The sequence below is a fragment of the Eleutherodactylus coqui genome, chromosome 4 (genome assembly GCF_035609145.1).
Source record: "Eleutherodactylus coqui strain aEleCoq1 chromosome 4, aEleCoq1.hap1, whole genome shotgun sequence".
NCBI classification, from domain to species: domain Eukaryota; kingdom Metazoa; phylum Chordata; class Amphibia; order Anura; family Eleutherodactylidae; genus Eleutherodactylus; species Eleutherodactylus coqui.
The window spans coordinates 151,079,807-151,107,551 of NC_089840.1; the positions used below are offsets into that span (position 1 = coordinate 151,079,807).

At 41.8% G+C, this 27,745-nt stretch overlaps 1 protein-coding gene across 7 annotated transcripts in view; it reads left to right on the forward strand.

Annotated features, from left to right (window-relative positions):
- NAV1 (neuron navigator 1) overlaps window positions 1–27,745 on the forward strand; it is a 274,215-nt gene that overhangs the window by 140,599 nt on the left and 105,871 nt on the right. For 2 of the 7 annotated variants that reach the window (XM_066600314.1, XM_066600315.1), the window contains exons 10-15: window positions 1,824–1,991; window positions 13,840–13,892; window positions 14,076–14,099; window positions 14,218–14,310; window positions 19,848–19,931; window positions 23,120–23,231. In XM_066600314.1, the coding sequence (XP_066456411.1) occupies window positions 1,824–1,991; window positions 13,840–13,892; window positions 14,076–14,099; window positions 14,218–14,310; window positions 19,848–19,931; window positions 23,120–23,231 (534 nt within the window). The remainder of the gene's footprint in view (window positions 1–1,823; window positions 1,992–13,839; window positions 13,893–14,075; window positions 14,100–14,217; window positions 14,311–19,847; window positions 19,932–23,119; window positions 23,232–27,745) is intronic. The other 5 variants (XM_066600316.1, XM_066600317.1, XM_066600319.1 and 2 more) reach the window with 3 other exon arrangements.

The following is a 27,745-nucleotide window of genomic DNA, read 5'->3' on the forward strand; positions in this document are numbered from 1 at the left end:
GGGATGTGTTCCGATTTTTGGAGAATTTTTTCGTATTGATTTTTGAAATCAGCATACCCGATTACATAAAACCTGAAATGTGCCTATCAATTCGGCCACGATGCTACAGGCTATTGTTTAACTTTATCCATTTTATATCTCAAAATAAACCTTAATCTTTATCTAATTCTTCATGACTCCATGTGCTTTAAAGGGGTTGTCCCGCACCGAAACAGGTTTTTTTTTTTTTCAATAGCCCCCCCGTTCGGCGCGAGACAAACCCGATGCAGGAATAAAAAAAAACAAAACGGACAGTACTTACCCGAATCCCCGCGCTCTGGCGACTTCTTACTTACCTAAGTAAGATGGCCGCCGGGATCTTCACCCACGGTGCACCATGCGGTGCACCGTGCGGTCCATTGCCGATTCCAGCCTCCTGATTGGCTGGAAATCGGCACACGTGACGGGGCGGAGCTACGAGGAGCCGCTCTCCGGCACGAGCGGCCCCATTCAGAAAGGAAGAAGACCGGACTGCGCAAGCGCGTCTAATCGGGCGATTAGACGCTGAAAATTAGACGGCACCATGGAGACGGGGACGCCAGCAACGGAACAGGTAAGTGAATAACTTCTGTATGGCTCATAATTAATGCACAATGTACATTACAAAGTGCATTAATATGGCCATACAGAAGTGTATACCCCCACTTTGTTTCGCGGGACAACCCCTTTAAGGATGAGTTCATATGCCGCAGATCCATTGAAGAAATAACCAGTTTCAGTTCTACAAGCCCCATACAAATGAATGAGACCGTAGCAGAAGATTCTGCAACTTGAGTTTTCGTCAGGTGGCCATGTTTGTGCTGATAGAATAATGCAAGATGTTTTGAATTCAGGCTGTCAAAAAGTAACTAACAAAGCCTGTTAAAAAAAGGGGCTAATGCAAGCGTCACCAGAGCCATTAATTGTAACTATTGTTTACTAGAACTTGCCATCGCAGCAGGTCAGATATTTTGATTAGAGTTTGCTAGGGTGCTGAGAGATCGACTGATCACTGAAGCAAAAGGGCAGAAACAGTAATCTGAGACCTTTTGGCTCTGATCTATTGCTTGGACTCTCCTGGAAGAGCTGCGATTAACAAGGTGTGGTATAGACTATATTTGAGCCCATATACCTGTCTGCTTGACATTTGTAGGAGAGCGGAAGAATAAAGATCATAGCCAACAGGCACATTGTTCCAATTATTGCTTCTGCCCCCCCTGCTTCCTGTCACCAGTGTGTGTGTGTGTGTGTGTGTGGGTCTTCATACTTTGACCTCCTCTGATCTGAAATGTTGTGGAATTTTCTCATTGACTCTTCAGCTATAAAAACAGTTCTATAGTATACAGAAGAGTCCATGTGTTGTGTTCTTGGTCTGAAGTTTGTTGTCTATATAGGACTATGCATGGGATATGAATATTAGCTAATCATTCACCACTAACATGTATTCCTTATGAATTTGTGAATAATTAAGCAATAATCCAATTTTCATAATACCATAATTATTAGACAAAACAATAGCTAGTCAGAACAACCCTTGAAACTGAGTAGCAAAAGCAGCAATGTTTATAGTAAAATGCCCTTCTTGAGTGTTAGGAACACATACTGAAACTTTGAGGGACCTCAGAACAACTTTCAGACTCAGTAATTTTACTAAAATGGAAACTCGCTCAGCATCCAACTTATTTTGCTAAACAAATTTCCATCTGATGTCTAGTGTGTCAGAAGTTCAAAAAAAATGATAGTCATGGCCTGGAGTTCTGCAATCAGGATATAATCAACTTTTGTTTTCTTTTCTTCCTCACCAGTGAGTCCCTCTTCTGCTCCTCGTATTGCTCGGTCAAGCAGTATTCCAGCTCAAGACTCTTCTTTTGAACTTTTCAGTTCTTCAAATTTAGGGAGTTCCCTATCACTTGCTGATCGACCTAAAGGAACAATGACTAGATCTGGCTCATTTAGAGACCCTCCTGATGATGGTAGGTGTACTGGTTTTATTTACAGTTGGCAAATTTCATACTGGTGAACTGCCTTCACACAAGGTATATTACCTGCAGAGTTTACACAGTGGACGATTGGCAGCAAATAAACACAGAAATGGTGCAGATTTTGCCATGGATTTTGGTGAAGTTTTTCTCTGAATTTCAACCTTTTGCATTTCAAAGATTGAGATCCGCTATCAAAAATCCACAGCAAAAATTGTCAAGGTGTGGATTTAGTATCTGCAGTATGGCCCGAACACTCTGCGTATTCCACTCACTACATTTCTAAAATCTCGTTCAAATGGCTTCTGGAAGAAACTTGTACTGCAGAAGTTCCAGCTGCATTTACATCCTGCGTGAAGGCATCCAAACTGTGTCTACTTGTATTTTGCTATGGTTATGATAAATCTAGTGTGTTATTTATGTGTGATTATCTGTGTTCAATGTTTTTAAATAGATAACAGTGCTTATCCGCTTAGCGACCTATGACGAATATATCCGTCATCGGTCTCAAGGGAGGTATGAAAGTCACTTCATATTCAGGGGCAATGGTTGCAGTTGGAGCTAGCACCGATGGCTGCTGCTTAAATGCCACAGTCTAAGCTGACCACAGCATCTGAGCAGTTAGGAATTAGGGCCTAGTGAAGGTTCCTATGACTGCCATCCATGTATGCGTATTAAGGCTTAATAGACTACCGATAAAATTACAATTTACTGCAATATAAAAGTATTGCAGTATATTGTGTAAACAAGTTCAAGTCCTTCCTAGGGACTAAAAAAAATTAAATTTTAGCCTAATAAAGATTTATCCATTATAAAAACATAAACTTAAAACGTTAAATAAAAAGCTTTTCCCAGTTTCCATGTAAAAAATGTACATAATTTATATTACGGTATCTGCAAAAGTAAAAAATATTGCAATATTTATCATTCTCGATCGCGTAATGCACAGTGAATGCCATTAAAAAAAAAGCCAGAATAGCTTTTTTGTCACTCTGCCATTAAGGCCTCATGTCCACGGGGAAAATCAGGCCCGCTACGGATTCTCCATGAAGAATCTGCAGCGGGTCCCTCCTGCCCCGCGGACATGAGGGCTGAAAATAAGAATAAATGAGAATAAACTCACCTCCCATCCGCTCCATTTCTTCTCTTCGCCGCGGCGTCATCTTCTCTGCGTCGCGGCCGGATCTACTTTCTTCGGCTCGGCGGATGCGCATGATGACGTCGGTGACGTGCCCCGTGCATGCGCCGTCCCGAAGAAAAAAGATCCGTCCGCGACGGAGAGAAGATGGCGCCGAGGCGAAGAGAAGAAACGGAGCGTGTGAGTAAATTCCGAATTTTGTCTCCAGCGGATCCGGACAGTTTCCATAGGCTTCAATAGAAGCCCGCGGGAGCCGTTCCCGCGGGAGACCCGCATGAAAATGGAGCATGGTCCAGATTTTTTCATGCTCCATTTTTTTAAAAATCCCTTTTATTGACCATCCGCGGGTATTTATCTACCCCGCGGGTGGTCAATGCATCCCTATGGGGTGCGGATCCGCGGGCAGGAGAAGAGTTAAAATCCGCTGCGGATTTTAATTCTTATTTTGCCCGTGGACATGAGCCCTAAAAGATTTGAATCAAAAGTCTTATATACTTGATATTGGTAATAATAAAAACTACAGCTGACCTTGGAAAAACAAGTGCTCACACTGTTCGATTAGTGAAAACATCATAAAGTTGTGGAGGTCAGCCTGTGATGGCAGAAAGCACTTTTTTTTTTGGTTAAAAATTTTTTAAAGGTAATAAATAGAGATGAGCGAGCCTACTCGGCAACGCCCCTTTTTCGCCCGAGTACCGTGATTTTCGAGTACTTCCGTACTCGGGCGAAAAGATTCGGGGGGGGCGCTGTGGGTGAGTGGGGGGTTGCAGCGGGGAGTGGGGGGGAGAGGGAGAGAGAGAGGGCTCCCCCCTGTTCCCGGCTGCTACCCCCCGCACCGCCACGCCTCCTCCCGGCGCCCCCCGAATCTTTTCACCCGAGTACTGAAGTACTCGAAAATTGCGGTGTTCGATCGAGTAACTACTCGAAACAAGTAGGTTCGCTCATCTCTACTAGTAAGGCCGCCTGCACACGGGCGGAAATCCCGCGGCGGGATTTCCCGCAGGATTTCCGCCACTGAAAGCCTGCATAGGAGTGCATTACACTATGCACTCCTATGCAGACGGCCGCGGTTTGGCCGCGCGAGATTTCGTGCGGCAAACAAACCGCGGCATGTGATACGTCACTCACCTGGCCGCCGGCCTTCGGTCTGCGCATGCGCCGGCTGCCCGGCAGCCGGCACATGAAAGAGCCGGGGCCGCCGGGCGCGGGTGAGTACGTGCTCGTCTCTGCAGGCGCTCGGGTCGGGTCCCGCGGCGAGGATTCTCGCCACCGGATCCGACCCGCTCGTCTGCAGGCGGCCTTACAGTAGTAAAATTGTGCCAATCTTCATCTACATGTTGCTGGTACTGATTTGCAAATTATACGATTCGAAAAACGTTTGAATACCCAACATTGATGGTGCCTTGAAATATTCATTTTCTGTGCTTTCAGACATTTTTTTTACCATGCATAAAATAAAAAATTTATTTTATGCACTTTTTTCTTTTCTCTTTTTTTTTTTTACACATTATTCTCGCCGCCGGATCCGACCCGCTCGTCTGCAGGCGGCCTAAAGCATAGCAAAAAACTATGATTTTATTATTGTCATAATGATACACACACAGGCACATTTTTTTCCCATTTCACTCCACTTAGAAGTTTTTAAAAGTTTTGCTATCATTAAGCAATACAACTCGACCAACCAAAAACAAGCACTCATAGGATACTTTCACACCTGCTGAAAAATCCACGCCAAAATTTGCATCATTTCTACACCACAAAACCACCGCAAAATCCAGATTTTCGTGCAGATCCGCAGTTAATTTCCCCCTTTGAATAGGAGTGACATCTGCTGTGGATCTGCAGCAAAATCCACATTGATGTAAATATGTAGATTTTTCACTGTGAAAAATCTGCGCATTTTCACTGCAAGTGAACGTACCCATATCGTACCCATATTGTCGGTGGAAAAAGAAAGTTATTTTTTTTCAAATGTAGTTTTTAATAAAATGTTTATTTTTTTCACTGATGAGTCTCATGTGGAGTCCCACAGGAGCGATAATGGTCTACTGAATGCCCACCTCCATTCACAGTAAACAGGCAGTCGTTTGTAGATGAACGACTACCTTTTTATAAATGGTGATCGTCATAAGATATTTATGCCTGCATAAACTCAACAACGCATAAGTGAATGAATTCTCGTTCCTCATTCAGTCAATGGCAGTGTAGACACTGAACGATTATCCTTTACTTTTGCACTATCCAGCGATTAACTGAACGATATTCAACATAGAAGGGCCAATAAGCTGCATTTTCTATTTACAGTGATATGCGGAAGGCAAATGGTAGAAAACTTTGAACTAAATACTATAGCAAAAGTGATTGTTAGCACAAAATTCCTGCATTTAAGTGAAAAAAAAATATTTGCCCCAAAAAGGTGGCCTGTCTGGTATAATTAAGGTATATACAGAAGAATGCTGTTCTAGATCGCCACACCAATATTCTTATCTATATTTACTTACATTATCAAATTGCTCTGACTTCTTGCAACCGCCCCTCCTCTTAGCGAGATCTGTTTGCTCTCTGCAGCCCCTGCGGGTATAAAATCCCTGGTAAATATCAGCGATTTTAGTACCTGCAGAGCCCGGCTGTTTTGTCTCTTGGGCCTCAGTCGCAACCTTTGCTAGTTGTGTAAGCCCTTCTTAGCTGGGTAATTTCCACTGTGAGCTATGTTCATTAGCTCATAACATCTTTGATGAATTTCTAGAATTTCACCATGGAGACTATGGGGGAACTCATCCTCATATTTATATCCTACCAACTTTGGCCATTTGTAAGAGAGTTGGTTCTATGTATGGCCCCACTGAAGCATGCCGCGGTGAGGAGGCCGGCACTCAGTGGTAACTTTGAGCTATCTTTAAAAGGGAGAGCAAGGCTTTCCCCCAAATGTGCCCATCCCGCCATTGTATCACAGGTCACTGGAACTGGAGCCACAGCCGGGGATCCTATAGGAACTGGAGCTACAACAGGATGTCCTAATAGGAATTCGTATAGGAATTGGTTCCAGAGTAGGAGATCCTATAGGAATTGGGGCCACAGCACAGGGACCTATAGGAATTAGGGCACAGCAGGAGGTCACATAGTAATTGTCACAGTGGATGCACAGCACAGTGGGACCACAGCAGGCACAGTATTATTATTGGGGAGCACTGAAAAGGTTGTTACGGGTTGCAGTAGCAGGATGGAGGGATTGTGTAGAGGTTTGTGGCTGGAAGAAATTTCGGTGGTGGTCTGGATCAAGAAAGAAGAAAACTGAATACAGATGACTCCAAACAGACATCACCTGTGTCAACTGGAAGTAACTGCACTCTAATCACTGTCACTGGGTAGAGCTGGTATTTGAATACACTATATGGCAGCCATATTAGTTGGAAGTATACTAGAGCTGAACCTCTGTATCTAAGCTTGTCATGTTATAAAATGTGTGTATATTTAAATACAGGTAAAATATATACATGCACACTCATGGACTAGGGCTGTGTGCTTGCCCCCAGAATAAAATTTTCCAGCTATTCACAGGTATCGGCTGTACAAGAGCAATTTTTATCATTCATACAGCTATGCAAATACATGTGCGTTTGTGTATGTGTGTGTGTGTATCCTGCTTGCCACAGGATCCCCCACCTTGGGATACCAAAATGGCCACCTCACACGAAATATGCTCCAGAGACGTGGATTCTCTTTGATTCAGGCTCCTGCCACCCTTTATTTCACAGTACACAACAATGTAAATTATATACAGTCCACAAAACTTGGGGTTCACAACCCCCAGGGTTCTGTCACTAACCCCTCCTGGGGCATCTGGAGGGCGTCTCTTTCTCCTTCTGACCGGGTGACAGACCCAACTGGTCCACACTGGACCTGAGCTTGCAGTCTGTTCTGCACTGCCCAGCTGTAACTTCCCCCTTGCTTCTGGCAGGAACTGGCTTAAATGCAACCATTTCCTGCTACACCCATCAGGCGTTATCCCTATCTCTTACTTTCCCGGTATCAGACTACCTGACTAGCACACTCTGCAGATCATTCTGAATACTGCACCACTACAATATATCTATATATATAAAGCTGAAAGCCCTCACTGACTGACTCACTGACTGACTCACTGACTGACTCACTGACTGACTCACTGACTGACTCACTGACTCACTGACTGACTGACTGACTCGCCAAAAGTTCTCCAATTTCCCGATATCGTAGAAGCATAAATTTTGGCACAAGCATAGATTATCTCCAAAATAAGAAAAGTAATTGGGTCCCAACTCGATTATTCAATTCTAGCGCAAAAGAATTGGCGTCGAAATTTAACGTACATAATCTAAATCTCTCACTTCCCAATGTCATAGAAACGGGAAATTTGGCACGAGCATTGATTATGTCATAAATAGGAAAAGTTAATGGGTCCCAACTCGATTATTCAATTCTATGCGCAAAAGAATTAGCGTCCAAATTTTAAGTGCGGAATGTAATTTTCTCACTTTCCGGTGTCATAGAAACAGGAAATTTGGCACGAGCATTGATTATGTCATAAATAGGAAAAGTTAATAGGTCCCAACTCGATTATTCAATTCTAGCGCAAAAGAATTGGCGTCAAAATTTTACGTGCGAAATGTAATTTTTTCACTTTCCGGTGTCATAGAAACGTGAAATTTGGCACAAGCATTGATTATGTCATAAATAGGAAAGCTAATTGGTCCCAACTCGATTATTCAATTCTAAGCGCAAAAGAATTAGCATTCAAATTTTACGTATGTAATCTAATTCTCTCTTTTCCTGATGTCATTTTATATGAAGGAAACGTCGCATGGTTACCTCCACGTGGGGTTTCCTGGGTAACGCAGAGAACTATGCAAAATGGTGAACATATTTTTTTTCCTCAGTATCTCTAAAGTAACCAAGACTTCATAAGATTTTCCGTGTGAACACCAGATAAACACCAGGACCAAATTAACTCGGGCGAAGCCGGGTATATCAGCTAGTCTATATATATATAAAGCTGAAAGCCCTCGCTGACTCACTGACTCACTGACTGACTGACTGACTGACTGACTTGCCAAAAGTTCTCCAATTTCCCAATGTCGTAGAAACATGAAATTTGGCGCAAGCATAGATTATCTCCAAAATAAGAAAATAAATTGGGTCCCAACTCGATTATTCAATTCTAGCGCAAAATAATTGGCGTCGAAATTTAACGTACATAATCTAAATCACTCACTTCCCAATGTCATAGAAACGGAATATTTGGCAGGAGCATTGATTATGTCATAAAAAGGAAAAGCTAATGGGTCCCAACTCGATTATTCAATTCTATGCGCAAAAGAATTAGCGTCCAAATTTTACGTGCGTAATGTAATTTTCTCACTTTCCGGTGTCATAGAAACGTGAAATTTGGCACGAGCATTGATTATGTCATAAATAGGAAAAGCTAATGGGTCCCAACTCGATTATTCAATTCTAGAGCAAAAGAATTGGCGTCGAAATTTTACGTGCGGAATGTAATTTTCTCACTTTCCGGTGTCATAGAAACGGGAAATTTGGCACGAGCATTGATTATGTCATAAATAGTAAAAGCTAATGGGTCCCAACTCGATTATTCAATTCTATGCGCAAAAGAATTAGCGTCCAAATTTTACGTGCGGAATGTAATTTTCTCACTTTCCGGTGTCATAGAAACGGGAAATTTGGCACGAGCATTGATTATGTCATACATAGGAAAAGCTAATGGGTCACAACTCGATTATTCAATTCTAGCGCAAAAGAATTGGCGTCAAAATTTTACGTGCGGAATGTAATTTTTTCACTTTCCGGTGTCATAGAATCGGGAAATTTGGCACGAGCATTGATTATGTCATAAATAGGAAAAGCTAATGGGTCCCAACTCGATTATTCAATTCTAGAGCAAAAGAATTGGCGTCGAAATTTTACGTACGGAATGTAATTTTCTCACTTTCCGGTGTCATAGAAACGGGAAATTTGGCACGAGCATTGATTATGTCATAAATAGTAAAAGCTAATGGGTCCCAACTCGATTATTCAATTCTATGCGCAAAAGAATTAGCGTCCAAATTTTACGTGCGGAATGTAATTTTCTCACTTTCCGGTGTCATAGAAACGGGAAATTTGGCACGAGCATTGATTATGTCATAAATAGGAAACGCTAATGGGTCCCAACCAAATTAACTTGGGCGAAGCCGGGTATATCAGCTAGTATATAATATGTACTTGTGCACATGTGTGTAGTGCGTATACATTTTGTTTGTATGTATATATACATACATGTTTGTGTTTATGTATGTGTATACATATGTACATATATACTCAGGAAGGGACTGAGGAGTGGGACGGGGAGGGAACAGCAGTGAGGTTCGCTTAGTCAATGCAGGCGGAGTAGAATGGTGATCACAGTAAACAGGCAGTCGTTCATAGATGAACCGTTTACAAAGGCCAATAGTCCAATTCAGTTGTGCGCACATTAGCTCTTTTTTTACTTGGACATATAGTCAATTCTGACAGCGGCATTTAAATCCCCAGAACGATGTTGGGGGATCCCGTATGGCCCTCTGCAATGAGATCACAGGGAGCCGTGCGGGTCTCATGGCAGCTGGGGCTTCTGAAAGGCCCCAGGGCTGTCTTGGCAGAATGCCTATTCAAGCCATGCCTGTGGGGTAGCTTGAAAGACTTCCTTCCCGATCCCAGTATGATGTAATGCTGTGGCATTACATCATTCAGCAGGAGCGAACAAAGCATCACAAGTTGTTGCCCCCCCCCCCCTTCCCGGGAACTAAAAAAAAACAAGATCAATAAAGTTTTACTAATTGCAAAAAAAAAGTTATAAAGGTTTAAATCACCCCCCCTCCCCTCCCCCTTTGCCATATTTATAATAAAATAATCTAAATCATAAAGCAAAATTACATATTTGGTATCGCCACGTCCACAAAAGTCTGATCTATCAACGCATTATTTAACCTGCACGATGAACATCGTCGGGGAAAAAAACAGAAATGCACTTTTTTGGTCACCCTGTCTCCAAGAAAAAATGCAATAAAAAGCGATCAAAAAGTCGTATGTATTCCAAAATGGTACCAACAAAAACTACAGGACGTTCCACATCGCTTCCAGATGGAAATCGCCCAGCCTCTCCTTCTCAGGGGTTATGAACAGAATCTCTACAGTTATGCTGTACGAAAGAATTCACGCTATCCGGACGGATACGTTACCAAACTTCCTAACTACATGGCAACCTTGGATCAACTATCTAGCGATCCCGGGGCTGCATAACATCTTCTCTACCACATAAGAACCCTAAACACAAACAGACCTTAAACCCCCAACAAACCCATACTGGGAGGGAGATGTGGATCCTCGACGACCCCCTGTTTCGTTTCATTCCTTCCCTCCCCAATACTTTAAACCTAGAGTAAAAGACTATACTGTACTGCAAACCAACGTGTATTAGAATGCTGAATATAAGCCCCTGCGTGGGGAAACAAAGATGTACATACTTGTTACACTCTTGCAAAAAACCTTTAATAAAAACCGTTGAAACAAACAAAAAAAAAACTACAGGACGTCCCGCAAAAAGTGAGCCCTTGAATAACTATGTCGACGGGAAAAAAAAAGGTATTGCGAGCAGAAGATGGCGGCATCAAATAATAATAATAAAAAAATGTCTTTGAAAAAAAATACAAGTAGTACGGCAAAAAAAAAAAAAATATATATATATATATATAAGTATTGAAGCACCCTGAAAGTCAAGTTTCATGAAAATTTTGCCATCATAAATCCTGTCAAATAGTATAATTAGAGGCAGTGGATACTTATTATTGGCAACAGACAAAAAGTGGGTGCTGTTATTGTGTCAAAATGACAGTGAATGAAAAAGCAAGACAATATATAAAAAGCACACACCCAAAAATGAAAAAAACAAATATAGATTTTATTAACAAACACTATAGAGCAAACATACTAAACTAAAGAGTTTAGTAACAGAATATGACATCCAATAAAAAGAAATTTAAACCTCTACTGGACCCCATAATAAAGACTCGGGATGCTACCACGGAGAAAAATTATTACAGGCAGTTGATACTCGTTGGCAATCACTACATTGAGGCTACCTTTCTTTTTCGCAAAGGAACAATTTTGGATAAAACCTTCTCCAGGTTCTTTTTGCTGTTAGTCGACATGAGCTATGTCTCTGCTATAGACGGAACCGCACCAGGAAGTAAAGCAATGGGATAATTGTACTGATGATATGGGGGAAATTTCTCTGCCTCTCTTGCTGCATACATCCATGTGTGAGGCATTCGGTACGGGCAAGCTAGATAACTACTGGGGTTCTTGAATTTTCTGGGCAGGAGGAGCAGAAGTCAGGCCATGGGAATTACAGTATGAACGCCAGTGGGCAATTTGACCTCACTCACCTAAGTATGCAGGTAAAGCCAAGAAAAACCAAGAAGCAAAGAGTTGAAAGACCTGGGTAGCAGGAAAAAGGAAATCTCAACATGCAGGACACCCACTTGTAGGGTTGGTGGAGAAGCGACACACTGGACCACGTCTGGAAGGGGTTCACCGCTGACAGAGGTGATTGACAGAGATTGCTTGAGCAGAGCTATAGGGATACAGTACCGGGTCACAAGTCTGAATGTATTACATTTCTTGCAGACCTGGAGTCCAGGTAGGCCTGACCAGAGAACTTGACATCCTCACAGGACATAGTGACTGGTTGCAGAAATCTATGGGGGAGTGCTTATTATTTAGAGCGGCCTTTCCTGGCACTAGACACTGGTGCTTTCCTTGTTTGGTAGGGCTTTCACAAATATAGAACCTCCTGGGCACCACAGTACAGGCACAGGTTCTTGGAACATTTTCTGTGTCACTTGTAAGGGGTTAATCTAGTTCTCACCAGATCCACAAGTTCGTCAGGTGGTATCGGAGTAGGAGACTGAATGGGTTTCTGGAACACTGATACAAAGCAAGATAGCCAGCCTTCCCTCTGATTAATTCTCTATGGCATTCCTGAAGCAGACTGACATTTTGGGTGGCAAGATAAATGAGACCATCAAAGAAAGATGGTAGATCACGACCATCAGTCCCATTCTTGATCTGACCCGAAAGACCTTTCCAGAAAGTAGCCCTGAGGGGACTATTCATTACATATCACAAAGCATAGAAACACAGCAGCACTCAATAAAAAGGGCAAGCGTCTTACGACAATCCAAGCCACAGTGATGTCATGCCTCAGTAGGCTGGATCCAAGCCTAGTCCATTTGCCAGATAGTCTGTAAAGTCAGAGGCAGCATCAACAGCAGATTTTTGCATAAAAAAGAACTTTAATCCATTATGGTTCCAATAGCATACATAAATGGAATTCACAGCAGTACAGCAGCGGCGACGTTTCAATCCATGTCGGACCTTTCTCAAGCCTGTAGCTAGAAGAAGAGAAAATGGGAAAGCTGAGTAGTACAGACGCAGGTCAAGAAACAGGAAATCCAATGGAAACCCTGCAGAAGACTAATTGCTTAGGCACATTCCGGTTGGAGAGTGTGCCTTAAATAGACTGGAGACCGTCCAGATTGGTTGAAGACTGGAAGTTTATGTACACTGGGCCTTTAAGAGGTGGTCCAGGGCACATATGCACCTTTTGGGCAGTAGTCACGTCTAGGGTGTGGGAAGGAAGGATATAATGTCTGCCGCAGAAGACGAAATGGAAACCCTAAACTGACCAGGGCCAACGGCAGGGGAAGGTACCACCGACCATAAGGCCTCGCTCACACGGGCGATAAAGTCACGCGATTTTGTAGCGTTGCTCCAATGCTACAAATCGCATGTATGAGAAGCCCATGCTTTCCTATTGGCTACTTCACACATGCGATGTTTTGTAGCATGCTACAAAACGACACAAAAACCTCACAGGTCCCGCTATATGCAAGCAACTCCTGTGGTTTTGTAGTCCATGTTACCGTATGGAGCCTTCCTCTCTGTTGCATCGCACGAAAACGTGATTTTCGTGCGGTGCGATACAACTTTGACAGTAAGAAATCCTACTGAAGCTTGTTTTCCCTGTGATTTTAATCCTCATTCACACTCGGTAATTTTGTTGCGGATTATGTTGTCAGATCCGCATTGAAATCTGTGTGGATCTCTATGTGCTGATTCTGAGATACACATTGTGCAATAAAAGTAATTGACTTGTCAATTCTTGACTCGGAAACTGCATTGCAGCTGCACGTGGATTTGCTCCATTGCATGTGACTAAATCCATCTGCAGATGCACTTGAAAGTCAACGGCTGAACTGCGAGGCACAGCTTTGGAATTCTGCCGCGGATTAAAGTGTCAGATTCGTGTCGAAAAAATCGGATGTGGATCGAACATTTCAAAGGCTGCATGAGACGAGGCCTGTGACTGCCGCTTATCAAGTGTAATAGTCGTGTAGCTTTCTATGTGCTGTGTAAGTCCTGGTAGGTTTCAATGTTTGTTTTTTTTATAATTAATACCTTTGGGAAATATTGCTTCTACTTTAATGTTTTGTAATGTTTGAAATGTACAATAATACGTGTATTTTAATCTTTCTATATTTCACTATACTGTATTAAGCTGTAGATGTATTATTCTTTGTTTTGTAGATTTGCTTTCTATACTAATATATTTACCTATTTATTTTTCAGTCCACGGTTCTGTTCTGTCTCTGGCATCAAGCGCGTCTTCAACATATTCCTCTGTAAGAACTGACTTGTGAAAGTTTGGTTGCATACGTCGCTGCCCATTCTAGAAAACATTAATTTCATTCCCAGTGCATGAAATAATCTCTGCTTGTGCTTTGACTGCCATGAGGAGCGTAGACCTGCTAATGCTGTAACGTCCTCTCTGTTTTTTTCCTTCGCATGCCACGCTTTTCTATCAGGCTGAGGAAAGGATGCAGTCCGAGGTACATTTCAAATTCTTTCCCGTGATGCAGTTTTTGTTTTCTTGCCCACTCCAGCTTGCTGCAATAAATAACATTTTCTATAACCATTGAACTTATTCTTATTTTTTGTGGGATGCAGCAAATTCGGAAACTGCGAAGAGAACTGGAATCCTCACAAGAGAAAGTGGCAGCGTTGACTTCCCAACTGTCTGCCAATGTAAGTGGCAAAAATGTAAGCAGATATGAATTATGATATTGATATGTTATTGCAGGGCTAGGGGGGCTGTGTCAATCACCCATAAACCACTATTCAGAAAAGCTGTCATCACTTCCGTCACAAATCGAGAGAAAAAAAAACAAAACTGCCTGTAAGGAGAAGGGCATAAGGCGCCATGGTTGACAGCCTGATCAATAGGGGGCAATTTTTGTGTCTCTGTTCTAACTTGTGCTTATTTGACCACGTTCCATTGCATGTTTGTTTACCTTTGATTCGTCTGTTGTGTAACACTCTGTGGCATTACCCTACATTCTCTAGTACATACTTTTTTATACTAAATACAGCTACAAGAACCCTCTGGAATTGCCTAAATATCTGCATGGTTTACTAATAAAATGTGGTATGATTGTTATCCAAGTCACAATTACAGACAAACACAATTTAAATTAATAACAAATAGTTGTCTGTTATTGAGCACATTCAATAAACATCCATTGTGCAAGGAGAGAAGGTAGGTGACCCCTTTAATTCTATAACCTGTAGATTCCCCATTAGCGACAATAACCTTCACCAAATTTTTCCTGCAACTGCAAATAAACATTGCGCAATGTTGAGAAGAATTTTCAACCATTTCTGTCTGCAGATGTTTCAGTTCATCCTATTTCTTGGATGCCTTACACAGCTCTCTTTAGGCCATGCCAGAGCATCTCAATAAAGTTAAAGATGTTGTCCCACTTCTAAGATTGGTAATCTTCATCATTAGCTGATCAGCAAAGGACCTCGGCCAATCAGATGATAGCCAGGTTTGGTGTTCCAATGTACATAGATGTTTTCTTGCCGGAAACAGACAGCTCTACACATTGCATAGTCGCCTGACATGGTACTGCAAGCTGAGTTCCATTAAAGTCAGACCACTATGCAATGTATTATAGGTCATCAATCTTAAAAGTGGGACAGCCTCTTTAACTCAAGATGTTGTGGGATGACGTGAAGAGGGCTGTGTACGCAATGCATCCCAAAAATATTGCAGGCAACAGATTTACACATTGTGTACATCTTATGTGAATTACAGTATGCAGCCACAGTCTCCCTGAGGATAGATCATCAATAGTATTTCCCTGGAAACCCCCTTAACCTTCAGATGATGGTATAGCGAATGCATGCTGCATTTATTTTGATGGGACTGCTGGAAATAGCCAAGTTTATGTGCTTGGATATCTCAGACTGTACCACTAAAATAAAGAGCGATAAGAACAACTCATTTAATGGCCCTTTTACTCAAGACAATTATCATTCAGAGTTGTTAAGAGTCCCGCATGTAAATGCATGCAGCGATTGAACAAGAATTGTTTAGTCATTCAGTTTCTGCATCTAGAAGACTGAACAACACGCTGTTCAGTGTAAACAGCGGTCGGTCACTTGTGAACAACTGTCTGCGTGCTGTGAATGGAGGCAACAGGGGGAGAACACTCGTCAGTGCTATGAGCAGCGATGCCAGCGATACTCGCTGGCTGCTGTGTAACCGTACAGGAGTGGGCATTACTGGAAAGAGCTGTTGAGCATCATTTGCTCATAAAAGGACCGTTAGTCTTTCCTAATAAATTTTGTTTGAGACTCTTGGAAATCCTAGCAAAAGGAAAGAGTTGTCTTAAGCAAACAGCAATTTATATTAATGCTAGCTGATATACCTGGCTTCACCCGAGTTAATTTGATACATGTGTTTACGTGTTGTTTGCATGGAAAATTTTATGAAGTTGTGGTTACTTTAGAGGAACCGAGGAATAAAATATGTATACACATAGAGGAGCGTTCGATTCTCCTCAGGCTGCATGTACTGATGTCCCTCTGCAGAATGCGCCACCCCTCCCACTCTCCTCACTTAGGACCTAAAGAATGCTCACACGAAATTTCTCGCTTGTACGACACCGGGAAGTTACATTACATAGGGGTGCACTTACTTTTGCAATTAGCATTTAATTATTGAGTTGTGACCCCTTTACTTTTCCTATTTAGGACCTAAAAAATTTTCGTGACAAATTTCATGTTTGTATGATATCAGAAAGTTAGATAATTAGAGGCGAGTGAGTCAGTGAGGGCTTTCACACATAACGTGTATATGTATATCTATATATATATCTATATATATATATATCTCTATATATATATATATCTATATATATATATATATAGATATATATATATATATATATATATATATATGTATGTGTGTGTATATATATATATATATATATATATATATATATATATATATATAAATAAACACAGCAGAGCAGTTCAAAGTTACTGGCTTTAACCATCTACTACTTAAAACTATGAAATTGTCAATATGTACCATATAATAAATGCAAGCTTGTAAGACATAAGTGGCTAAATATAATAATATCCCACTAATAACTATTTTAGTATATGCATACATACTTTTCTAGAAGGTCATTAGGTGGTAAAAGGTAAGTTTGTTATAGATAATAGCTCTTATGTCCCTTTTACACAGGCTGACAGTCGTTTAAACTCAAATTTTTTTCTTCAGTCTCAAATTTTTTTCTTCACTAAATCATCTATTTATACCCAGGACTGTAACAAGGGGGCGCTCTAATAACTATGTGTGGATATATCAAGGGTCAGTACAGATATCTCTCCCATCATCCATTATACCCAGGACTGTAACAATGGGGCAATGTAATAACTATGTATAGATATATAAGGGGCAGGAAAAGAGATCTCTCCCATCATCTATTTATACTCAGGACTGAGACTGTAACTAAGGGGTGCCCTCTACGTCTAGAGGAAAGAAGGTTTCTGAACCGACATAGAAGAGGATTCTTTATTGTAAGAGCAGTGAGACTATGGAACTCTCTCCTGAGGATGTGGTGATGAAGAACCCGATATAAGAGTATAAGAGGGGGTGGTCACCTTTCTTGAGCTTTACAATATAACATGTTATATCACTAATTACTCGGAAGGTTCGGTGATCTGGGTATTATTCTGATTGTTAGATCGGAGTCGGGAAGGGATTTTTTTCTCTTAATCAGGAGAATTGGCTTCTACCTCATTTTTTGCCTTCCACTGGATCAACATTGGGGGGTAATCGGCTGAACTAGATGGACATAGGTCCTTTTTTCCAGCCTAACATTCTAACATTTTATAGTAAAAACTACATAAATTGTTATTGCCATAATCATATTTACCTACAGAAAAAAATGTACATGTTATTTTTATCACACTATATAAATGCTGTAAAATCGAAAAAAAAAACCATAAATGGCAGAAATGCATTTTTTTTTCAATTTTCCCCTACTTAAAAATGGTAAAAGTTTTTGAATACATTAAGGCCCCCTGTCCATGGGCGAGGCGGAATATCGCTAGCAATATTCCGCCGCAGGGGAGAAAACTAACAGTTCTCTGCAGTGAACCTATTTGACAGATAGGCTCACCGCGGAGAATTGCGGCAAATTGCAGTACACTCGTGGACAGGGGGCTGCGCTTTCCATATCAAAGCTATGGAAAGCGTGCACTGTGTTACTTGCGGCCGGATTATCGCCGCGAGTAACGCAATGCAATATCGTCCGTGGACAGGAGCCCTAAGTGGAACCACTGAAAATTATAACTCCTCTCTCTAATAACAAGACCTCATGTGGCCATGTTGATTGGGAAATAAAAGGTTGTATTTTTTAAAATTGGAATAAAAGAGTGGAATGAAAATAATCAAGCATTGCCCATGTCTTTAAGGAGTTAAGACTTGGATCAGGCCATCTGGAGCAATTGTGTTTTAAAGGTCAGATGTAGAGATGAGCGAACGTACTCGTTAAGGGCGTTTTCGCAATCGAACATCGCTATTTTCGAGTACCTGACTACTCGGGTGAAAAGATTTGGGGGGCGCCGGGGGTAGCAGTGCGGAAAAGGGGACAGCTCTTTCTCTCTCTCTCCCCCCCCCCACTCCCCTCTGCAACCCCCCACTCACCCCAGAGCCCCCCGAATCTTTTCACCCGAGTAGACAGGTACTCGAAAATAGCGATGCTCGATTGCGAAATCGCCCTTAACGAGTACGTTCGCTCATCTCTAGTCAGATGGACAAGTTCATCTAAACCATGAGCCTCCTGGAGCTAAACCCTTGTTACTAGATGAAGTGCAACGTTAAAACGTTATGATTTTAAAAGCTGCCATTTAAAAATACTGAACTAAAGTAGTGTTGCTGCTCAAGTGGTCGGTGGCAGTCTATTCTGCTTCAGTATAGTCATTTTTACCCTCTCTAATTTTTTGTATTTCCACAATTTTTCCAGTTTTTTTGTCAGAGGTATGCGTGTGGATGCCCTTTTTTACCTCCTCACCCACCGGAGGTGTTGTGGGCTGCTCTGTGCCAACCTCAGGCCATTACAGTAGAAGTCATGCCAGTCATGTGGTTGCTGATACAACTACCTGTGAGCAGAGGTGTAGTTAGAGGAGTCTACAATCAAGGCAGGAGGCATATAACACCTGCAGCTAGACAAGAAGACTAAAGTACCTTCCTTGGGGGTTAGGTGCCTGATACAATCAGAGGTGTTCCAGGATTGCAGGACACTCACTGGCCCTTTAAGAGTGTGGACGTGTGTGCCCCTAGGGCAGCAGAGAGAGGGGACCATCGCAACGTGTCTGCCATGGAGTGGAGCATGGCAAGATTACGCCCATAAATCATAGCTGCATGTCTTTCATATACCTGTAAAAGTGTTTTATTAATTATTGTCACTCTGTCGTGTCCCCCCCTCCCCTAACCCCCTTCTCTGTATAAGCTTGCATGTAAATAATTGAATCTGTGACAATTCTTAGGCGGGTAAATGTCCGTATAAACACTGGTTCCCAGCAGTTGGCCTGTGTAATCGGTCTTGTGATTAAACCAGCTCATTTGTCATTTCATTAAGTCTTTTATGTGGACATTAAAATAAGTGTTTTCTGTCAGCACATGTCCCATGTCAACAGTAATGAAATTGTATGCTCCCAAACAATCGCACCAACCAGTATTTGATCACATAGTGCCAACAATTCCTCTAGCTAAACAATTGACAATATAGCTTGTTGATCACAATGCATTTCTAGCTGACAATCTGCCTGTGCAAATGGAGTCCTACACCTCATGTCCACGGGCACGCGTGGATTCCGAGTGCAGAATCCCGCAGCGGATTCCACCCATGCTCGCAGCCATGGACATTTTCTCACCTGTCCAAGTGCGGTACGGGTCTTCCCTGTCCCGGCCGGATCTTCTTTTCTTCTGCACTGCTTTCCCGCGGATCCACGGCACATCTGCAGTGTCAGCTGCAGGTGTGTCGCTGATCAAATAGCTTCCATTGACTTCAATGGAAGCCGTCCGTGCGGGAATCCGCTGAAAACGGAGCACGCTGCGATTTTTATCCCGCGTATGCATTCTGCACGTCGGGATAAAATGACATCCGTAGGTATTTCATTACCACTTGATTATTTTTTTACTTCAAATTAGTCTTTCTTTCTAAAATCTAAGATTTTATATTATGGTTATCTTTTTATAACACTACCTTTTATTGCAGGCCAATTTGGTGGCAGCATTTGAACAGTCTTTGGTGAACATGACTTCAAGGCTACGACACCTTGCAGATACAGCACATGAGAAGGTAAGCAATACCATCCAACTACAGTAGTGGCAGCAGACATGGGAAAGGAGTATATACAGTAGCACTTCCAGGAAAACAAGACCTAATCCCTGGAAGCCAGGAGGGACCAATAGGGGAGCAGGCAAGACTCTGTACACAGACAGTAGACTTTTTTTTAAACTTTCTTAAAACTAATCCTTGGCAGAAAATTTGTATCAAAAGAGAGGTAATTAGCTGCAGCGGAATTCTTTACATAACATCTAGATGAAATTTCCGCAGCAAATTCGCCCTGTGTAGACATAACTTAAATGTTCTATGAAGTTCCCTTTAATACCATTTATCTGTGCATATATTGTTGTAAATCTGTGTAAATTGGGGGGAGGATGCCACTTAATAGCATCTCCTGTGACCACTGGTAACTTTGTTAGTAAGAGGCAGAAGACCACAGCAATGTTAATGGCATGTCCTGGACAGTAACAAAAGGGAGGATGGGATTCCTATCCAGGTGTGAGCAGGCAGCCAATGAATAGTTTTCCAACAGTTTTGAAGGAGTTTCCAGAGGTGTTGAGAACTTTTTGGCTGCTCTCTTTTCACTCTGTGGTCCAACTCACCACAAACCATCTCTATTGGGTTTAGGCTGTCTGATTGTGGAGGCCATGTCATCTGACACAGCACTCTATCACCCTCTCTCTTGGCCCTTACGTAACCTGGAGGTGTGTTTGCGGTCTCAGTCCTGTAGAACAATTAATATTGGTCCCACATTATAGAATAACTAACAATGTTACTGGCAAAGCACCACCACACTCCCAATTCCATATTTTATGGTAGGAGCCACACAGGTAGAAACCATCCACTAACCTTTTCTGCACCTTCCAAAAACAAATCTCAAACTTTGACTCATCAGACCAAAGTACAGGTTTCTTCTTGTTGACATTGCACAGTAGTGGCTTCTTTGCAGCAATTTTACCATAAAGGCCTGATTCTTGCAGACTCATCTACATAGTATGTTAAGCTAAAAGAAGACAATACCCATCCAGTTCAGTTTGTTAATCCATAGGAAGGCAAAAAAAACCCCAATGAAGCAGAAGCCAATTTAGCACATTTGAGGGAAAAATTTCCTTCCCAACACCATGAGGGCAGTCAGAATAATCCTGGATCAACGTTTTGAAAGTTGCTACCTGATTCCAAGACTCTGAACAGCTGATGTTGAGATGGGATCTCTGTGGAGCATATATGTTGGTTCTAATCTGAGGTGCTGGTAATTTGCCATTTCTGAGGCTGGTGACTCTGAGGAACTTATCCTCTGCAGTATTTCACAGATGGGCAAAGGAACTTTTTAGGGTAGGTCACTATCACAGAGAAAGAATCTAAAAAATAACTTTTATTTAATTTTATTTAAAATATAAAAACTAGGCGATGGACAACCACACAACAGACAACATAAAAATACAAAAACAGAGCCGGGTCCTCACTTGTCCAATATTGGACCTTGGGGAGAATAACTGGAATCTCCACACCGCCAACACACTTCTTGTATTTACAGTACCGCAGGGAGGGCCATCTCGTGCTCCTTCACTTAGTGCATACCATCACAAGAAGTGAAGACTGAAGGGCCCACTTTGCCCCAGGGCCTACACCCTTACCTGGTGCCTAGCCCTGACACCACTACCATTCCCCGTCAGTACTTTGGAAACATCTCAGCCAGATTCCTCAGCTCCCTTCAGACACAAGTGGATGAGCAACAGAGGTTTGGGGAACTCCAAAACCATCTAACTGCAGGCCTGGAATAAAAATGTGTGCCCAGACTTTTGACTGGTACTGTATATACAAACATACATATTATATGATGCACATACACCATATACGCAGCCATACATATTATATGGTTCACACACAGCATATACGCAGCCATACATATTATATGACACATACAGAGAATATATCTACATATTATATTATATGATACATAGTATGTATGTAGCCAAATATATTGTATGATGCATGCACACAGGGTAAACACAGCCATACATATTACATTACACTGAGGGTGGCTCAATTCATTTTTGTGGTACACTGTATCTACTGTACATGATCCTGTAGAAGCTCCTGTCCTTTACATAGAAAATGATTTACAGCTTCCAGAAGCTCTTTTTGACCATTATATGTTAGGACTTGCTTTATCTGTGTAAATTATCTGCTTAAAATATCAATATTTGCAGATGATGCAAAATTATACAATATAATCAATGCAACGGAGGACAATGTACGGCTACAAATTGACGTAGATAAGTTGAAGAACTGGAATATCCAGAGAGGCTATCAAAATTAGGATAATTCACCCTGGGAAAAAATGGTTAAGGGGCGACCAAATAACTATGTATAAATACATTAGGGGACAATACAATAATCTTTCCCATAATTTGTTTATACTCAGGACTGCGACGGTAATGAGAGGCCATCCTCTACGTCTAGAAGAAAACAGGTTTCATCACCAACATAGAAGGGGGTTCTTTACTGTAAGAGCAGTGAGACTGTGGAACTCTCTACCTGAGGACGTGGTGATGGCAAAATCCATAGAGGAGTTTAAGAGGAGACTAGATGTCTTTCTAGAGCACTATGATATTACAGGATATAGACAATAAGGTGACCAGTGGAGTTGTTTCTCAAATGTTGATCCAGGGATTACTCTGGCTGCTATTATGGAGTCAGGAAGGAACTTTTTCCTTTATAGGAGCTAATTAGCTCACTGGGGTTTTTGTTGCCTTCCTCTGGACTAACAAGAGGGAGGTTAAAATAGGCTGATCTAGATGGACATTGTCTTCATTCAGCCTAACATACTATGTTACTATCTTAATTTTCTTAATCTTCACTTAGTATTACTTTTGCTTGACATTTTGGAAGCTTCAGAACCAATTGCCAGTTTTCCATTGAGTAATGCTCTCAACATATAATGGTGGTCTCGGAACGAATTGATATTGTATGTTGGGGGATCACTGTATAAAACATTTTGCATTTACACTTATTTAAAAAGAATTGTATTCCCAGATATTCCAGAAATAATGATAGAATTGCGCTACCTGATGATTTTTATTCTGTATCCTCCCCAGTAATTGTTCCAAGGTCGTCACACCTGTTCATTCTTACTTCTCTGCTGGGTATGTAAAAAGATGTCTTTTTTTATGCTAGTGATTGTTGCTTTTCAATACTAGGACTCTGAACTTGTGGAACTGAGGGAAACTATTGATTTACTTAAATCAAAGAACTCTGAAGCGCAAGCGGTTATTCAGGGCGCTCTTAACCCTCATGATCCTGCACCGAGGGGTAAGTCATCTTTCAATTTATATTTCACATATATTTTTGTAGTTTCTTAAAAATGATTGTTTTTCAGTCCCTTTTTTATTTAGTAAGCTGTAAAAATAGTACAGCTTTATGGAAGCCTTCTGTATATTGACAAAGTCTCAGGAAATTATAACATTGGTAGGAATTTATCAACAGCTATAAACCAGTTTTTTGGCACCAAAAAGTTGCACATTTTGGCATATTCAATGTTTGTGACTTTTCTCTTAAAATTACAAAAATTCCCAAATTGACAAATTAGATGTGCGTGTATGTAACGTAGCAGAGGTGCATGTATATAGCATAGCAGAGGTGCGTGTATTTAGCATAGCAGAGGTGCGTGTATATAGCATAGCAGAGGTGCGTGCATATAACATAGCAGAGGTGCGTGTATATAACATAGCAGAGGTGCGTGTATATAACATAGCAGAGGTGCGTGTATATAACATAGCAGAGGTGCGTGTATATAACATAGCAGAGGTGCGTGTATATAACATAGCAGAGGTGCGTGTATATAACATAGCAGAGGTGCGTGTATATAACATAGCAGAGGTGCGTGCATATAACATAGCAGAGGTGCGTGCATATAACATAGCAGAGGTGCGTGCATATAACATAGCAGAGGTGCGTGCATATAACATAGCAGAGGTGCGTGCATATAACATAGCAGAGGTGCGTGCATATAACATAGCAGAGGTGCGTGCATATAACATAGCAGAGGTGCGTGCATATAACATAGCAGAGGATCGTGCATATAACATAGCAGAGGTGCGTGCATATAACATAGCAGAGGTGCGTGCATATAGCATAGCAGAGGTGCGTGTATATAGCATAGCAGAGGTGCGTGTATATAACATAGCAGAGGTGCGTGTATATAACATAGCAGAGGTGCGTGTATATAACATAGCAGAGGTGCGTGTATATAACATAGCAGAGGTGCGTGTATATAACATAGCAGAGGTGCGTGCATATAACATAGCAGAGGTGCGTGCATATAACATAGCAGAGGTGCGTGTATATAACATAGCAGAGGTGCGTTTATATAACATAGCAGAGGTGCGTGCATATAACATAGCAGAGGTGCGTGCATATAACATAGCAGAGGTGCGTGTATATAACATAGCAGAGGTGCCTGTATATAACATAGCAGAGGTGCGTGTATATAACATAGCAGAGGTGCGTTTATATAACATAGCAGAGGTGCGTGCATATAACATAGCAGAGGTGCGTGCATATAACATAGCAGAGGTGCGTGCATATAACATAGCAGAGGTGCGTGCATATAACATAGCAGAGGTGCGTGCATATAACATAGCAGAGGTGCGTGCATATAACATAGCAGAGGTGCGTGCATATAACATAGCAGAGGTGCGTGTATATAACATAGCAGAGGTGCGTGTATATAACATAGCAGAGGTGCGTTTATATAACATAGCAGAGGTGCGTGTATATAACATAGCAGAGGTGCGTTTATATAACATAGCAGAGGTGCCTGTATATAACATAGCAGAGGTGCGTTTATATAACATAGCAGAGGTGCGTGCATATAACATAGCAGAGGTGCGTGCATATAACATAGCAGAGGTGAGTGTATATAACATAGCAGAGGTGAGTGTATATAACATAGCAGAGGTGCGTTTATATAACATAGCAGAGGTGCGTTTATATAACATAGCAGAGGTGCGTGTATATAACATAGCAGAGGTGCGTGTATATAACATAGCAGAGGTGCGTTTATATAACATAGCAGAGGTGCGTGTATATAACATAGCAGAGGTGCGTGCATATAACATAGCAGAGGTGCGTGCATATAACATAGCAGAGGTGCGTGCATATAACATAGCAGAGGTGCGCGCATATAACATAGCAGAGGTGCGCGTATATAGCGTAGCAGAGGTGCGCGTATATAGCGTAGCAGAGGTGCTCGCGTAGAACGTAGCAGAGGTGCTCGCGTAGAACATAGCAGAGGTGCGCGCGTAGAACGTAGCAGAGGTGCGCGCGTAGAACGTAGCAGAGGTGCGCGCGTAGAACGTAGCAGAGGGTGTGTGTGTATATAAAGTAGCAAAGGGGTGTGTATACAGTGCTATTGTACCTTGTCACCACCGCTATCCTGCCTCTTCTCCCTTCAGCAGCTGTCACTGGCGCCGTTGCCGAGTGGCTGATGGGGAGCGGAGTAGCCCTCAGTGGCCGCATTTTGCCGCTACAGCAGGGGGAAGGACAGTGTGGCTGCCGCCCGGCTGATTTCACCACTACAGCACAGGGGAGCCCTGTGGCAGAGTGGTCACGGGGGAGGGCAGAGGAGAGAATTCATCCAATCGGGAGCTATAGGCTGGACAGGGGCGTTCCTCCATGAAAGCCTGGTCAAACCCCTAGCTTCCGGTGGTGACAAGGTACAATAGTACCTGTGTATTAAACATAGCAGAGGGGTGTGCGTATATAACATAGCAGAGGTGTGTGTATATAACATAGCAGTGGTGTGTGTATATAACATAGCCTAAGTGTGTGTATATAACACAGCAGAAGAGTATGGCTGTAACATAGCAGAAGAGTATGGCTATAACATAGCAGAAGAGTATGGCTATAACATAGCAGAAGAGTGTGGCTATAACGTAGCAGAAGAGTGTGGCTATATAACGTAGCAGAAGAGTGTGGCTATAACGTAGCAGAGGAGTGTGGCTATAACGTAGCAGAAGAGTGTGGCTATAACGTAGCAGAAGAGTGTGGCTATAACGTAGCAGAGGTGTGTGGCTATAACGTAGCAGAGGTGTGTGGCTATAACGTAGCAGAGGTGTGTGGTTACAACGTAGCAGAGGTGTGTGGCTACAACGTAGCAGAGGTGTGTGGCTACAGCGTAGCAGAGGTGTGTGGCTACAGCGTAGCAGAGGTGTGTGGCTACAGCGTAGCAGAGGTGTGTGGCTACAGCGTAGCAGAGGTGTGTGGCTACAGCATAGCTGAGGTGTGTGGCTATAATATACCGAAAATAGGACAGTGTCTTATATTAATTTTTCACTCCCAAAGATGCACTAGTGCATTAACTTTGCCGTTTGAGAAGGAACTGCTCCATAGAATCTGATTTTAACCCCTTAATGACGCGAGCCTTTTTGCCTTTTTTTCCCATTTTAGTTTTTTCCTCCCCCCTTTGCCAAAAATCATAACTCCTTTATTTATCCATTGACGTCACTGTTTGAAGGCTTGTCTTTTGCGGGACGAGTTGTAGTTTTTAATGGTGCTATTTAAAGTACCATATAATGTACTGAAAAACTTTTAAAAAATTATAAGTGGAGTAAAATGAGAAAAAAAAAACAAAACACATTCCGCCATCTTTTAGTGCATCTTCTTTCTACGGCGCACAAACTGCAACTGAAACGACATAGTAACTTTATTCTATGGGTCAGTGCGATTGCTATGATACCAAACTTGTATATTTTTTCTTTTTACTTTTTCCTACTACTTTTTTTTTTTTTTCAAAAACATTTAATTTTTTTTCAGTTATTTTCTGCTGTCATCTTCTGCACATAACTTTTTTATTTTTCCGTTGACTTAGTTGTGTGAGGGCTCATTTTTTGCGAGATGTCCTGTACTTTCCGATAGTACCAATTCGGAAAACATACGACTTTTTGATCGCTTTTTATTGCGCTTTTTCTGGGAGACAGGGTAACTGAAAAAGTGCATTTCTGGCGTTCTTTTTTTTTTTTCCGGAAGACATTGACCATGCGGGAAAAATAATGCGCTACTTTGATAGATTGGACTTTTACGGACGCGACAATACCAAGTATGTATTTTTATTTTATGATTTAGATTTTTTAATAATAGATATGGCAATCTATTTATGACAAGTAATAAAACTTTATTGATTTTTCTTTTACTTTACTTCAAAGTCCCCCTGGGGGACTACAACCAGCGATGCTTTGATCACTCCTGCAGTATGACACAGGCAGCCTATCAAGCCACCCCACGGGGAAGGCTGATGGCTTGATAGGCAGTCTGATAAGGCAGCCCTGGGGCCTTTCAAAAGGCCCCTGACTGCCATGACACCTGCACGGCTCCCCCGATCTCACCGCAGAATTGACAGCGGTGTTTAACCCCTCGAGTGGCAGGTTTCTTACCACTCTGTCGTGCCCACCAGGGCAGGTTTCTTAAATGGTCTAATAATTTAATTTCAACTAATTTTCCAGCTGCGTTCTAAGAGCCATAACTTTTTCATTTTTCTATTGACACAGCCATATGAGGGCTTGTTTTTTGTGGGACAAGTTGTACTTTTTGATGGCATCATTTTTGGGTATATATAATGTATTGCATAACTTTTGTAAAAAAAATTGTGGGCAGATTAGGGGAAAAAAGAAATTCAGCCATTTGTTTTTTGGATTTCATTTTTACGGCGTTCAGCGTGCAGAATAAATAATGTGATAACATTATTTTCTGAGTCAACACGATTCCGGCGATACCAAGTTTATACCGTTTTTTATGCTTTGCTATTTTCGTACATTGTAGAGCCCTTG